The sequence below is a fragment of the Chlamydotis macqueenii genome, chromosome Z (genome assembly GCF_036417535.1).
Source record: "Chlamydotis macqueenii isolate bChlMac1 chromosome Z, bChlMac1.mat, whole genome shotgun sequence".
NCBI lineage: Eukaryota > Metazoa > Chordata > Aves > Otidiformes > Otididae > Chlamydotis > Chlamydotis macqueenii.
This window is the reverse complement of record NC_141593.1, coordinates 58,860,520-58,876,594: the sequence shown is the minus strand read 5'-3', so window position 1 is coordinate 58,876,594 and position 16,075 is coordinate 58,860,520. Positions and strand designations below refer to the sequence as shown.

Here is a 16,075-nt window from a genome sequence, read left to right as displayed (position 1 = left end):
CAAAACAAAGTCACTAAATTTCAAAATCACTACACTTGCAAAACGGACAAATTTCTAAGTCATTCCTTTGTGTGACTTGCATTCTTTTCCTGTTGACCAGCTGGTACAGATACTGCACAAATTTACAGGTAATTCAGCATGCATAAGCCCAGGGGCAAAATCAAAGTATTATGTCCTAAGAAGTAGTTGTCCCCTAAGCTCCAGAAAGGCAGGGCCAGGCGCTGTGATCGAGACTTGATTTGCTGGAGGAACAGAGTCTGTTGAGAATAGCATTTTACAGAAGTGGACATGGAGTGGTTCTTTTAAACACATTTCTTGCAAGAGCTGTGTCCAAAGATTTTCATTTTTTTTTATTTAGTAAAATGTTTTTCAGCTTATTTCCAATACTTTGGTATGTCCTCCCACTGTTCTGGTAGGCAGTGTTTCGTCCTTTGTTTTCAGTAATTCTTGAAATCGTGAAAAATGGAACCAGTCCCTATATTAATAAAAGTTGTATTTCCTAATAGCACATAATGTGAATAAGCACTAGCTACTGAATTAATACCTGGAATAACGAAGCATTACAATTTTAAGACTTCCTTGACTTGTTCAATTCACAAACCAGTTTGACAACTTGAGGGCTCAGAAACCCTATGAAAATACCATGGCTTAAAAAAAAAAAAAAAAAAAATCTAACAGCTCAGCTGACCTGCAGTTGATACATAACTGTAGTAGTTCATCAAGTACACAAATATTTGCAAACAGGAATACAGTCTGGGGTGTGACAGGGGATAATTAATTCTGCAATTTTGGGGAGAAAAAGCTGCAACATTTTTCTGGAGGTCAGTGTTTGTTAAAACAGATTTACACTAAGATGTTAGGGAAAGTTAAATTAAGTATAAATTGCAATAAGACAAATACTAAATGGAAGCCTGAAAAGGAAGGTCAAGGAAAACCACAGGAAAAACAAGTGTCTCAAAAACAGGTTGTGTTTGCTGCCTATCTAAAAAATTATTAATTCAGTTAAACAGAACCACATCAAAACATCACAGTTGCTGACAGCCAAAACACTCTGATTTCAATGGGAAAGTCTGGTGCTTCAGGAATGGAGAATGATCAGAGCTGTAACAGGAAGATAGGATAAAAAGAAAAAACCAAGATCACAGCACCCTATTATACTTTCCATGTCACATACTGCATGTTCCCATGTGAAGTAGTTATTTGGGGATAAACCAGTTAACCAAATTAAAGTTATATGCAGAGAACAGCTAAGAAGCTGGATTAAATGGACAAATGAGTAGGTATTTACATTTTTAAGTGACTAAGAACATCAATAAGAGAAAAAAAAAGCTGAAGCTAAACAATGCTAAGAATAACTTATCTTCCCCCTTGCTATTTTGTCGTTACACTCACATATCAGCTACCAATCCAAATTTTAGACAAATTTGGAAAGAAACAATCTTACTGTCAGTACTGATAGCACTGTGAATTATAGTACAACAGAACCAAGGACAAAAAATGTCATTTTAGGCAGTAACACAAAAATTCAAAGATGGATCTTGGAACTCTATTTATATACTGCCATCCAATTTATTTTCTCTAAAGAAAAAAAAAAAAGTCATTGAAAGGCACATAAGAGTAATTATTAACAAGATATTTCAATACATCAAAAAAAAAAAGCTCTCCTTTATCTAATCATTGGCACAATTCAACAGGAATCAAAATCCACATAGTTTGGACGTATCATTCCCCAAAAATCTTTAAAATATCTCCATGTGCAAAGCAATTCCTTTCCTCTTTTGCTTAAGGTTGGCAACAGGCAGATCCATTATACTAACTGTCAAGAACTGATACTGTTGCCACTGCAGCAACCATAGTAAGTCACAGGATGCAAGTAGTCTACAGCTGCAATGGAGATGCAATGGAGCTGCAACTCACTTACCACTATTAACAGTTCTTTTGAGCAAACTTACATTTCAAATACACGACTGAAAGAATAAGGGAAGCACTTACAAGGATTACCACCTACATTAAAAGAAGGGCTATCCTTTATGATTTTTAAAAAGAGTACCACCAAATACACATGAAGACAATTAGCCTGTCTTACTTAAGATACTAAATGAGCTTTTATATGGGAATCGAGTTGCTCAAAATAAAAACATTACCCTCTTTCACTGCAAAAGTTTTAGCAGGTTTGAAAAAGGCACTAATAAACTGATTAAATTAACACAAGTCAGTCATACCTTTAGCCACAGCTTCTTTATACTTTTCTTTGGCAGAGTTTACTTCTTTTATTAGTTGTCTATAGCTAGATTTTAGTTTCTCTAGCTCTGTCTTCGTGACCTTGAAGAAAACAGAAATATTAAAAGTATTAAAATACTTATCGTCAACTTATAAAAAACTCATAGCATTAGTGAAAAAGAATTACCAGGATTTATTTTCCAAAATAAGGATGCTACCACTTTCCAATGGCTTGAGACAATCTTAACATTACATGGTGTAACAAAATGAAAATCAATAAATGAGTGGAATGAAGTAAGAGGCCTGAAACAGAGATCCCTATTCATATCAGTGTAATGAGAAATATGTTTAGGAAATCTAGCTTACCATAAACACTATTTCATTTCAACAACAAGGGAAAAAAAAAGGCACCAAAAAAGATGCTTAATAAATCATACTAGATGCAAAAAGTTCTATAGGAAGGAATTCCTTCAGCATCTAAAAAAAAAAGCGACATGGAAAAATTTTTGGATATTATAGTTTAGAAGCAGTAACTGCGCGTGAACCAATCTACTGGTTATAAGACTTAAATGCCTAAAAAGGAAAACAAATCAAACAAAACAAAAAAAACCAAACTACAGTGGAACACAGCACTGAAGACACTTTTTGCAGTGAAAGCAGCTCCACTGAATACGACATTTTTGGACAAAAAATTAAAATGTAGTTGTCTCTCAAAGACCCAACAAGGTACTATCTACAGTTTCTATTTCTGGGTCAGCTGTTCAAAGATTTAATTTAAAGGTAGGAACTTTTCTCCACATCAATCCCATATCCTCACCTCATATTTCTACATGCTGTAAATTAAACTCACTGCTGCTGTTATTATAGACTAATAGAGGTGACACAGGAAAAAATGACATTATAACAAACTTGTATTACAAAGACATTGTAAGAAACGGAGAAAAAGATGAAATTAGGAAGTAGTGAACATAGTTAATACATAAATAACGAGAAACTGTTTCTCTTATAGAAAACTAGAAAACGAAAGGTAGGCAACTAGTACTAACAACATTTTCTAATAATTACAAAATACATTTTACTAGTTCTTAGACTGTCTTCTTCCAACAAACAAAAGCAAAACCAAGAGCACCTCTGTCCCCAAAGAACACTAAAGGAAATAAGATGGTCAGAGATTATCTTAAACCCAGTTTTTATTTTGAAAAGTCTTGTTCATCTAACTAGCATAGATACTCTACTTTTCTTCCCTCAAATTTCATAAAGAAAGAAAAAAATTACAGTATCTTAATGCAAATTGGAATAAATCTCAAGACTTTTACTACATTTGTGTAAAATACATGGTATTTCGCTGTCCTTAATGATTTCGTAAAAAAATTCCTCATTGTAGAGGTGTCTAGAACAAGAAAGGATGACATATATGCTTTTTACCTGCATGAACTACACAGACACTGATCTTCACAAGGTTTTGATAATGTCCTAGGAAATAATTAGTATTTTGCTTCTGGAACCATTCTCTAAGTGCTCCACTGACACAAAACCTTTGAACAAACAACGCCAGCTAACAATGAAACAACGTATCGTATCTAACCAGAATGCTATTCAAATGCCTCTGAGGAAAATAAGGAAGGAAAAAAAAAAAAAAAAAACAAAATCACCAAACAAACCCAACAATGCAAGCTTATTCATCAGGATACAAAATATTTGAATGACCATGCAGACCATAATTAACTAAAATCAATATTTTGTAATTAATCATTTGGGGAGTGCTCAATATGCATTATTGTTTTTTTTTAAAAAATACTTATTTTAAAAGACAATTTTATTAGAATTAACTTACTAACAGAAAAAAAAAAGTTTTGCACAGTGTCTGAACTTCCAGTCTTATTTCATCTAGCCTCTCTTTCCTTATGTTCCTTTCCCTCTTTTTCCATTTCTCCAGTTCCCTCCGTATTTTACCTCTATTATTTGTAATGTATGCTACCAGTTTTTCCTCTTGTTCTATCCTATTTTCAGATGCACCAATTAGTAAGTGGCTGTGAGCAATTATTTGGCTTGGAAATTTTATCAGAAAAGACAGCCTACTGACTATACACCAAAAAAGATGTACTTCCCCATAGTCAATACCTGGGGGAGATGCTAAGATCCTAGCATATTATGGAAGCAGTCCTATCAGAGCCAACATATTTAACTTAATAAATATTTAGTACTAGTTTAAAGTTCTCATAATCAGCCCAAGAGTCTTTTACTCATCAGTCCATGACATTTGTACTGTACTACTCAGATGTTACATTTTAATTACAGTACTCCAAATTCTCTGCTGGAAGAAAGAAGAAACAGTCCTTTTCCTTCTCTCAGTAGACCTTTCAGACTATCAATCTGATTTTTCACATTTGCAATTAAACTTTCCCCAGAGCACCAGAATGAAACTGTGATTTCTGTCAGCTTTACTGACTACAGTGATTTCAACACAAGCAGGACAAATGATGTGTAATAGAAAAGGCCCTGAAGAGCTACATCTGCAGCCTTAATGTTTGGTTTACACTTGATTTATATTTTAGAATACGGACTAAAAACGGTCTGGACTGTCAAGGGCACGTATTAACAGAAGTTTTCAGTGCCCTGGTTCCAGGGATGTCTAGAGTGGAACGAGAACACGAAGAGAGATGGAATTGAGAAGTGTTACACAAAATCATCCTCTAGTGGAACAAAAGCATTTCCAGTGCTATCTGTTCATAGACATGTAAATAGAACAGAGTTTTCCATGTCTACCTTGCCAGCTAGCAGGGGAGAGAAAATGTGGAGGAAATAACTAAAATTTAAACTATGCATTCTAGATATCACAAATCACTTTTATCATAGCACAAACAAAATTAGATTAACTTAAAATCCACTTTCAATATACTAGTTTTTAAATATAAAAAACTGTAATAGATTTATAAAGCTCAGTTGAACAAAATACCTTGTACATCTCTGCTTCAATTTGTTGATGAACACCTACGTAACTCTTCTTAACTTGCTGCTTATCTTTAATCATCATTGTAAGCCTATGCAAAGGCCCAGAATTGAGATCCTCTGCATGCGTCTTCATTATTTTGCTCAGTTGTTCTGTTTGCTGTACCACGAGCAACCAAGACTATAAAAAAAAAAGTCAGAACAGAAAAACATTTAAGTTTTCTGCCTTACAAATAACCAAACAAACATACACTGTAGGAAAAGGATTCAGTAAAGAATTTTAAATTTACCCAAATGTACTCAAGAGATCTTAAAATAAAGTTCTAGAGCAAAATCACGCCTCAAACTTACTCATAAAATCATAAAAAAGCACCAGAGGCAAAAATACAATATTGCATGGTCACCCCTCAGCACTGTCCTTGTACTTCTCAATACTGACGAAAGCTTTACAGCCTTTTTTGGAAAACATCATAGACACCACTGACAAGCATGTTCCCGCGTCCTTTGTTCTCCTGTTTCCCAGACACTGTTACTCTGTTCAAGCTGACTTCTCTGGTCTTGTCTAAATACCTCAAAATACCTCAGTAATACGCATTTGAGTGGTTATTGTTACAGAAAATTACATTTGTCAGCTGCTTCACATAACTGACAGCACCAGAGTCAGGCCACCAGCATCAAAGGAGAAGGTGGTAACAGGTTAAGAGAAGCAAGCAGTTATTTGTCTGTCACAGTAACCCAACATCTTCCTGTACCTTTACTTTAGAAACTTCCTTGGCCATTCTGTCAGTCCGTTTTCAGGAGAGCTTAATGTGCTGTGTGTAGCTCTGAATTTTGATTAAGAACGGTAAGGTGAACACAAAGGCTTCCAATTCACCACAGATACGAATACAAAATTAAAGTTCACTTCAAATAAAAGCATTTTTTACTCTAAAGATCTCCGTCACACTTTGTTGATGGGAACAGTATCGGATTCCTTAGAGAGAATTCCCTGACGTTGAATGCCATGCTGTATCTAAAATTTCAGAATGGCTACATGCCATACAATTATCAAATTCTGAAGGCAGCCAGTATGTTACTTTTACTAGTATTTATCTTACTCTTACTGAAGACAGAAGTCCACCCGAGATCATCAAAACTTAGAAAATTCATTGGTTTGGTGGCCTTGGGGTTTCTTTACATCTGTATATATAAACACCTATATGTAAACATGAGCCGGCAATGTGCATTTGCAGCACAGAAAACCAATCACATCGTGGGCAGCATTCAAAGAAGCGCGGCCAGCAGATCGAGGGAGGTGACTGTGCCCCTCTACTCTGCTCTCGTGAGACGCCACCTGCAGTACTGCGTCCAGCTCTGAAGCCCTCGACATAAGGATGTGGACTCACTGGAGAGAGTCCAGAGGAAGCCACAAAGATGATGAGAGGGCTGGAGCACCTCTCTTATGAGGACAGGCTGAGAGAGTTGGGGCTGTTCAGCCTGGAGAACAGAAGGCTCCAGGGAGACCTTATGTCTTACAATGCCTAAAGGGGGCTTATAGGAAAGATGAGGAGAAACTCTTCTAGTAGGGCCTGTTGTGACAGGACAAGGGGCAATGGTTTTAAATAGAAGGAGGCAGATTCGATTAGACATTAGGAATAAATTTTTTACAATGAGGGTGGTGGAACACTGGTCCAGGTTGCCCAGAGAGGTGGTGGATGCCCCATCCCTGGAAACATTCCAGGCCAGGTTGGACGGGGCTCTGAGCAACCTGATCTGGTTGCAGATGTCCCTGGTCCTTGCAGGGGGCTGGACTAGACAACCTTTAAAGGTCCATTCCAACCCAAATTATTCTATGATTCTGTGCTGTGGTTCTATGATCTATACATAATATTTCCATCTCTACATGACAATGCTGCAATGCAAACTAGTTTCTAGAGAAGAAAATTAAGGATAGTTAACTCCTGTATGTATTAAAGCACCTTTAACATTTCTTTTAGCTCGTAAACATCCCACAGGCTGGCACAGAACTATCTCAGACGGCTTAAAGTGTGATGTTGTAAAAGGTCCCAGTCTAAAGCTCCCCAGTAATGGTTGAAAACTGTTTCACCTCTTCATCACAGAACACTTTCCAAACGACATCAGAGGCCATATTGCAAAGCTGCATAGGATAAAAATATCATTAAACATCTGTCTGAGAAGAGTGGGTCTTGTGGTTACAGAAGAGTTCGCAAGAGCACTCTCAGAGGTAAAAACGTAATCAGAGTTCTCCATTTTCTCTAAGGCTGTGTTATCACTGATGAGACAAGTACTGTTTCAATCAATCCTGAAAATCACAGCTAAAGCATTTTTCAACAGGACAAGTACTCTAAAGAAATACTTATCTTACAATTCACCAGATGAACCTAAACAAGTCAGAAATATAGAAAAAAAGCTTCCTTTTACATTTAGAAAATTCATTTGCATGTTTTACTGTTTTTTACATTCCTCTTCCAATACTGAGAAAACATCAGTTAAACAGGTTTCTGTGTTTCGTATGATGTTTTACTATTTTTAAATAGGAAAAGCAAAAGTGAAAAGCTATACTTAAGGAAAGGCCTCAAAAATTAATATTTATATGGAACAGAAAAGTAGTTGAGTGGGGATACCAGAAGAAGTAAAGCATTGCCTTTCACAGAAAATAACCACAATCCACTAAAAGCAATAACATACGATAATGTTTGGTTTAACAGTATTTTTTAAACATATATGCACACAAAAGAGCTTTTGGGAAGCACTTAAAATGGTTGCTGACACTATGTCTTCCAGCAAGTTTGCTGCCTCTGTGTGAAAAAAAAACATAGGACAGATTTTCCCAAACATCACTTCTCTCAAAGTCCCCACTCCTGCTGTACACTTAAAGAAAAAAAAAAAAACCACCATAAAAATTAGACAACTTGGTATTTGATTTTGATGCCATATAACACCAAAAGTTTAACATACACGTATTTCAGATCCAAGGAGATGAAAGACACTAGATCTATGTCACATAATATTTGGGTCATACTTTGATTCTGTGAAACATCAGGAAGAGAAAAAAAAGTATGAAATAGTAAAATAAATTAGAATGAGGTGAGTAAAGTAACCAATAACTCAGATATTTTAACTGCCAAAGCCAATAAGACAATGGGTCCCTAACAAACTCTATAATTCAAGGTGACAGGGAAATCTCAAGGCAAGCCCATTCAAAAGATCTGTCAGCAGCATACGAACATTTTTACTGTTATACAAAGATGTAGAGATCAGAGATAGGGCTTGAGAGAAAAACTGCACATCCTTAAAAGAAAAAAAAAGAAAAAGAAAAAGAAAAAGAAAAAAGGAATAAAAATAAACCTGAAAGAACAACTTAAGTACCTATGTCCAAAGTAAGATTTCAAAATGTGACACACGTGCCTATCTTCAACCCAAAACCAACACAGCTTAAGTCAGATCTTCAGCTTTTAAATTATTTTTTTTTTGTTCACAGGAAAAGCCCATGTCACTGACATGAACCATCCTAGACTGAGCTAGCTACATGAAGGTTAAGGCTTGCTTGTACCTCATAACCTGAAATATTCTGATGCAAATGTTCCTTTACTGTTCTAGCCCTAATTCGCTCCATTTCATCACCTAAAAGAATTGCAAGTCAGTTTAACTAGCACATAAGAACAATTCTAGAGGGGCAGCATTCACAAGAATTATTAGTCATGTCACTAATACTTCTATATAAAACTTTGGGATCCAACAGTAGAAAGCTTGAAGCAAATTTTTTTACAGTGAGGATGGTAAAACACTGAAACAGGTTTCCCAGAGAGGTGGTGGATGTCCCATCCCTGGACACATTCAAGGCCAGGTTGGACGGGGCTCTGAGCAACCTGATCTGATTGAAGATGTCCCTGCTCCTTGCAGGCGGGGTGGACTAAATGACCTTTAAAGGTCCCTTCAACACAAACTATTCTATGATTCTAAACACCTGACTTCTGTCAACCTTAGGCAATGACAATGCTTTAATGACAACTTAATATCATCACAATTTAAATAGCGAAATCTATAACAAGCTCTGTATAAGGCATATAATTGGGTGAAAAGCATTTCAAATACACCACCAAAACACACAAATGAAAAAAAAGGTAGTATGTCAATTTACAAGACAAGAATTATTGTGGGGGAGGGAAGCAACAACAGAACTCATTATAACTAAACAGTGTGCACTGCTACTTTTGGGGCAGCTGAAGTAAGCTAGCTATAGCAGCACAGCTTTCAAGTTACACAGGCACTGCCACTTTAGTCCAGTATAAATCCACACTGCTGCACAAGCAGCAGTCACGTTCCCAATGCTACACCATAGCTAGTATTCAAGCCCCTACCTCATAAGCCCACTACATAAAAACGGCTTTGTCTAAAATTTAACTTGACCCAGAAAGGGTGTTCTCCTACAGAAAGGAGATAAAGATTCACATCAGACTGAAGGGACTGTGTAAAAACTGCTACAGTGCCAAGAACTGAATAAGCCATTAAAACAAAACAGTTTCCTGAAGAAATCCAAGTCAGGAGTGAAGTTTACAAACAGGTGAAATATGGAAGTTTGCTTCATTGGTACCTTTACCAGACTTGCTCTAAATCTGAAAATTAGTAATTTTGGGGAAGGACAGCCTTGCCTGTACAAAAAGTCAACACATTTATTGAAATTGGATACAAAATAACTTCACAACTATGAGAAATATCCTGAATTAATGTCTTGTTTTTACAACACACACTGCAGTGTGAATAATAGCTGGAATGCTAGGCTCTGCCTCAGTTTCCTGGCATTTTTCTATTTCTGTCACGAATTCTATATAACATAAACAATAGTTCCTATTTAAGTGTCTTAAAAGAAAAGCTTACTATAGCATAATCTATTTTCAAAACACTAAACAAAGTAGCACGCTCAACCCAGGAACGTAAAATACCGAATTTCAGAATTCAGGATTGATTCTAGTTCAGTTATTATTTTCAAAGCAAGACTGGAGCTCAACTTCTGTATATTCCACTGAGGAGCTAAAAGTAGCCCATTTAAAACACATAAACTCTCAAGAAGCTGAATGAACAGGAATCCAGTACAAACTAAAACAAACAAAAATAAATCCAGCACTATTATTTCCAAGGATATTACAAATTCAAAATAATTCAGTCTTACCTTGGACACATTGCTGATGTAATCCAACTGACAGGTGCTCTCCTTATCTACTTGATTACAAAGATTCTGCAAAGTGGAGGCATACTCCTTGTCACTCTTCACTCGCATTACCATAAATTTCTTCACCGTTTCCAGCAGTCGTAGTTCCCAGTCTTGCAGTTTTAATAAAGCATCGTGAGAGTACTTCAGGTCACCTCCAAACCCCATTTTTAAGGCACTATATACCACACAGGGGAAAAAACAGGCTCTTCACCACATCTGAAAGCAGAACAAGATTCATGAGACATGTACTGAAAGAATAATTTCTAGGGTGATAAAGAGCAAATATTAATGTTTAGACCCTGAAATAACTTAGCTGTAAGAATAGCCGCATACATATGTCTTCTCAAAATAAACCAAAAGAAGGGTCAGAGCACTGGTTCAAACACTCATCTATGGCTGGAAGAGATCTCAGGTCCAGAACTGTTCTCCAGTTTCCACCTGCAACATATACCTCCCTAACTTAAAGCACAGTTACAAGGGAACACATAAAAGCATTTAAGACCGTGAAGATGAATGCACATATTCAATTAAGTAACTATAGCTGACACTAACTCCAGATAAGAACTGCAACTATACTTTTCCACTCCTGGTGAACCAAAACATTTGCTTCTGGTGTTTACTGTCCTAAGAGCACAGAAAAATCCAAATAAAACATCAGCTCTTGGGCACTGCACCTGTGGGAAATAGATAACCAGTTAGAAGCTAGTTTGCTCCTAAACATTGTGTTAGTAGGCCATTAAACTTGCAGATTCAACCTCCCCAAAATCAGAAAATATCGCAAATCAGCTTCACTGGGACACAAATTAGGGCAGCTCTTAAGTTTATTCCATTTTCCTCTAACGCAGTCCAGTCTTATTGTACCAAAAGGACATCATTTGATAAACAGGTAAGAAATGCTGCCTTATGAAATCCTGTAACAGAACTGCGGGTCAAAGACACCTGTTTGAGCTAGCTCTAAAACATCTGCGTCTGATGCCAATAAAGATGTAGCCACACTATGGAAGACCTGAACTCACACACTTCAGTAATTTCCACAGACTTGCATAGGTTTTGTAATGCAGGCTGAACCCTTTTCTCTCTGTATACACCAAAAACCTGTTCCTACACTAATCAGCTTCAAACAAGGTAGGATAAAACGCAATTACAGCTCTGGACTGCAGTGCAGACACAGCTTGCGTACTCCTTATCCACTAATTCTGGCACTCCCGCCAAGTCTTAGCTCTTTTGAACGCAGAAGTACCGATTTGTTCATAGGCTTTAAATTGCCACCTAAATTAGCAATGTTTTATAAACATAAACAGATTTATCTTCCTAACAGACCATGGGGTGAAGCAGGGCTAATAATCTTATTTTACACAAAGAACTGAGACACATAAACTAATGTCAACATCGTACCAGCTAATACTGGTATGTACAAGGCCTAAAGACAGACTTTTCAGAGTGCCTAGCATTTTTAATATATTAAGTATCTAGGAAAAAAAAAATGTTATTTGCTTCAGGAAAATTTTCAGAAGATTTTGCATATCAGAAGGTGGAGTGAACTCCAGGGTAGCCTAACTCCCAGGACCATTCCTTTCTTCCTGCAGTTCCCTACCTCCATTATCTCTTCCAATAAGTTAGGGAAAAAAGCCTCATCCACTAAGTGTTTAGTCTCAGAACACAAACTATGCTACATAATGAAAGAAACAAAGATCCTCTAAAGAAAATAAAAACAGTGCCATATTACTATGCATCTACACAATAGAGATAAGTCAAGGTTGTATGAGTAACCATAAATCTATCACAAGCTTTCAAATGCTCTTTAATTTGAAGCTCTATATTTCAGTCAGAATTCTTTATGATGTCTAGAAGCTCAGTCATAATTCACGCTGGCTGAATTTATAAAGCATGGACTATGACATTATTAGTTGTATTAATGACAATATTTTCACAGTTAAAATTTAACCACATTCTTCCAAAACCACTAATATTTTAGTAAAATGAGTGAAAGAAAAAAAATCTTAAAGCACCTACTTATTAATATGATTGGAGCCGCACTTGTGATTTTTCAACACCTTTTAGACCCATATCCAGTTTTGTGCAAAGCCTATTTTTCTCCTAGCATATTTTAGTACATTACCTAAATAACCTAGCACATAAGCTATCAGAAAAAAAATAGTATGTTTATTTTCTTACGTTCTAGATTCCGAAGAGATGGGACATGAATCTCAGGATAAAGTCCAGCATTGTGCTAAGAGTAAAGTGCTGGCTTGCTTGGTTTTACTCTTACCTCTGTCTTTTACTGAGAGGCAGGAAGGTAAGGGAGCGAGGAAATATTCTCAGGTTGCTTCTAGTGACTCACTGTGGAGCCATAAGATTACGAAAATCAATATAACAGAAGACCCAACAACATTTCACTCCAGCCTGCTAAGCCTCCCTTCACTAAGGGGCAATTAGATTTTTTTTTTTATGATTACACTATTAGGTGCCTGAGTACACAGACAAAAACTGTACACGTACTGGACTCTAGTCTTTGTTTTAAGTTATTCCATTCACTGTGACAGAAGCATCACAGCAAAAATTCCATTTGCAAAAGTGATAAAATTCTGATTCAGTAAGACTAACAAGCATAAAGTCTCAAAGCTGATGATTCCCAACTGGATAAGTCAGCCTCTGTGTGCCTCTTGCTTGTAAATTAACAAAATGTTTAATCAAGACATTCAGCAAAACTCATATGCTCCAGTATTTTGCAGCCAAAGAAATGCTGAACAAGTATCCAAGATCTAGCCGCTTAATTATCAATAAGCTAAAACCTAACACTTTTAATTAAAAACACTTCTATTTTTTCAACACTTTTAAACAACTGAAAACAGTACAGATCAAACAGTCACTTACTTGAAGTCAAAACTGTAAGAATTACCAAACACATGAATAGAGGAATTCTATGCAATCTGTATTTCTAATACTCTTACAAAGCAGAAGCGCATTTCAAAAGGCCAGTGTTCTAAGAGACAATACCTGGCATCAATAAAGACAGGTATTTTTCCAGGTTTGGTATCTCCCTACTTAGTGTGTACAGATGAGTTGACAGTTGCCCTACAGGGTCAGAGCAATAGAACAGAACATTTCAGTTGGAAGGAACCTACAATGATCATCTGGGAACAATGATCCATTCAGATCAGCACTCTGTCTCCAATCATGGCACCAGGAGATGCTGTTTAAGGACAGCAAACAAGTTGGGCTGCTATTTGTGGCATGATCTTCCTCGTGTTCCTCATGGTCACAGCTACTAGATTACTGAAGAAATACTAACAGTCTCATTTTTTGGCTTTACCATACAACATTACGATGTTCACACTGGATATGTAGGACAAAGACAGATTCCCATCCAGATTTTGCAACCACAGACTACTGGCAAAATTGAGTAGCGCCACAAAATCTGTACCCAGAAAAGATTTACTGTGCAACCAGTAGGAGATAAGGGGACCTTGAGACACAAATATATTTGTACTCAAATGTTGAAAACATGAAGATATAACGCGACAGATACTCTGGGCAAAAAAAAAAAATCTTTATCAAAAAGAAAGAAGCAATAATATTTTATCTTAAAAGAAAATAAAAGAGATGGCATCATGTTTTGAAGTACCTAGATGGAGAACCAATGACAACAAACACATGATATGACAAATTCATACAGAAAAAATCCTTCAGGAATTTCCTACTCTTACTGTGAACAGATCTTTCCTACTTCTGGCAGATAACCATGAGGTTTATCTTTTTTTCCACACATGAACAATGCTTGAATAGTTTGACATGCCAGTGTAGTCTCAAACTGAATTCTAAGATGTTTTGTAAAAGTAATAAAATTCTAGTGGCATCAAATAGGACAAATGAGTTTAAGCCAGTTTATTCTTTTATATTGAAATGTGAGATATATTATATAAAAATTAGTGGACATGCAAATTAGACAACTAATATTTGGTAAGCTTTAACAGTTAAAATATGTTTCAGAGACAATTCCAAGAAAGTAAGACTTATGTTATTTTTAGAGTCACTCTCAAAATAACAAACTAATCACTGACAGGATGTAGACACTCAATGAACATTCAATAATATACTGTGAACGAGCAACCAGAACTTGAACAGTTCTAAATTTAAGCATAGTTACTGAAGACAGTTCATGACTTGTATCAACCACCACCACCACAGCAGTACAGTCAGATTCCAGTCAAAGCAATGTTACATTTTGTCAGCATGTCAATGAGAAACTTCAACGGCAGTCACATAACTCCTCAATACTGTAACACTCCTCTCAGCAAATAAAGATGATATTCCAGCTTTAGTAGTCTTCCTGGATTCCAGCAACAACTCTGAAGAAAGAAGCTTTCATAGCCAATCCACATTTAATTTAAATATTGCAATCTGTCCCTGACATATGAGAGTGGTGAGATCAAAGGTTCTGTGTGCCTGACAACGACTGAAATCAAGTAAGTAGGGAAGAAGAGAGCATGTATACAGCAGGATTCTTTTCCCAGGATGGTCTCCTACCTTTCTAACAACTGCTGCTTTCTGTTCTATGTTGCCATGGAACATATCCAAGACTGTGATTGTTAATCCTAAAATAATGATGGATCCACGTACATTAGTTGGAATTTGTGGTTTCATAGTATCAACGACAAAGCAGGCAACTGATCAAGCACAAATCAGAAGCCAGCCTAGCCCCTAGTTAAATTCAGAACAGGAAAGAATAGTACGTATCTGGCCCTCTAGAAGCGGGAATATGGAACGGGCACAGTATTGCAGAGAGCATCACACTCACTCTTGATCTGCTGTCAAATCCCTTGCTCCTAAGTCTGCATGGGCTCCAAATCACTTAGCATGGCTTATATTTTGCAGACGTTTCTAGAAACACTAAGAATACTGCAAAATCAGAAAAGGAAGACTTCAATCCAGGAGACAAATCCTCATATTCAATGCTTCTGTACTGATTTAAAAGCGATTTTATAATAGGTGATCAATTTGTTAGACAGTCCATGTCAATTTCTGAATGTGAGGCTTATAGTAGTTACATCTCATTAAAATAATACAACATCCTTTGCCCACCATCCACACTACAAATAAAAATTAAACTGTTAAACAATTGACATTTCTGTTAGTGTAGGATCTACTTCTGGAACGTACAAGACCACAGAACACATGTTTTACCTACCATTTGCTTACACTAACGATATATTCAGAATATTATCCATATATGCATTTGCTGTGAAATGTATGGAACATGAATTTGCTGAATTAATGCTACCATAGAGCTATTGCCATCAATAAACATCCAAAGCGGTAATCTAAATCCAGCCTGATTCTTTCAAAATTAGTATGAAATATTAGCCCTCTCCATGCAAAATAGGCAGCTTATTTTCAGGAAGGCTTTTGCACAAAACATAGCTTACGTACCTTAAAAAAATTTCCTCAAGAAATGATCCTTACTACACTTCTCTTTACGTCAGCAGCTACTTCTTCTGATTTTCACCTTCTGAAATACACTCTTATTTTCTGGGGACTCTGTGAAAGAAACACAGATCAAACTTTTTTTATTATTTCAGCATGTCAAGATACATTGCAAAACTTAGACTTCGGTAAGTTGCTTTGCATTTTCAGATTATTACCAGATGACAGATTTTTAAATTTTTTTTAAAGAGAAAGAGTTCAAGGAAAACA

The 16,075-nt window shown here is 36.4% G+C and overlaps 1 protein-coding gene across 4 annotated transcripts in view; it reads right to left on the bottom strand.

Moving 5' to 3' along the window:
• FER (FER tyrosine kinase) overlaps positions 1-16,075 on the bottom strand; it is a 180,661-nt gene that overhangs the window by 152,060 nt on the left and 12,526 nt on the right. For all 4 annotated transcript variants that reach the window (XM_086770908.1, XM_086770909.1, XM_086770911.1 and 1 more), the window contains exons 2-5: positions 15,812-15,919; positions 10,340-10,597; positions 5,177-5,350; positions 2,223-2,322 (exon numbers count right to left, since the gene is read on the bottom strand). In XM_086770908.1, the coding sequence (XP_086627034.1) occupies positions 2,223-2,322; positions 5,177-5,350; positions 10,340-10,546 (481 nt within the window). In that variant the 5' untranslated portion in view covers positions 10,547-10,597; positions 15,812-15,919. The remainder of the gene's footprint in view (positions 1-2,222; positions 2,323-5,176; positions 5,351-10,339; positions 10,598-15,811; positions 15,920-16,075) is intronic.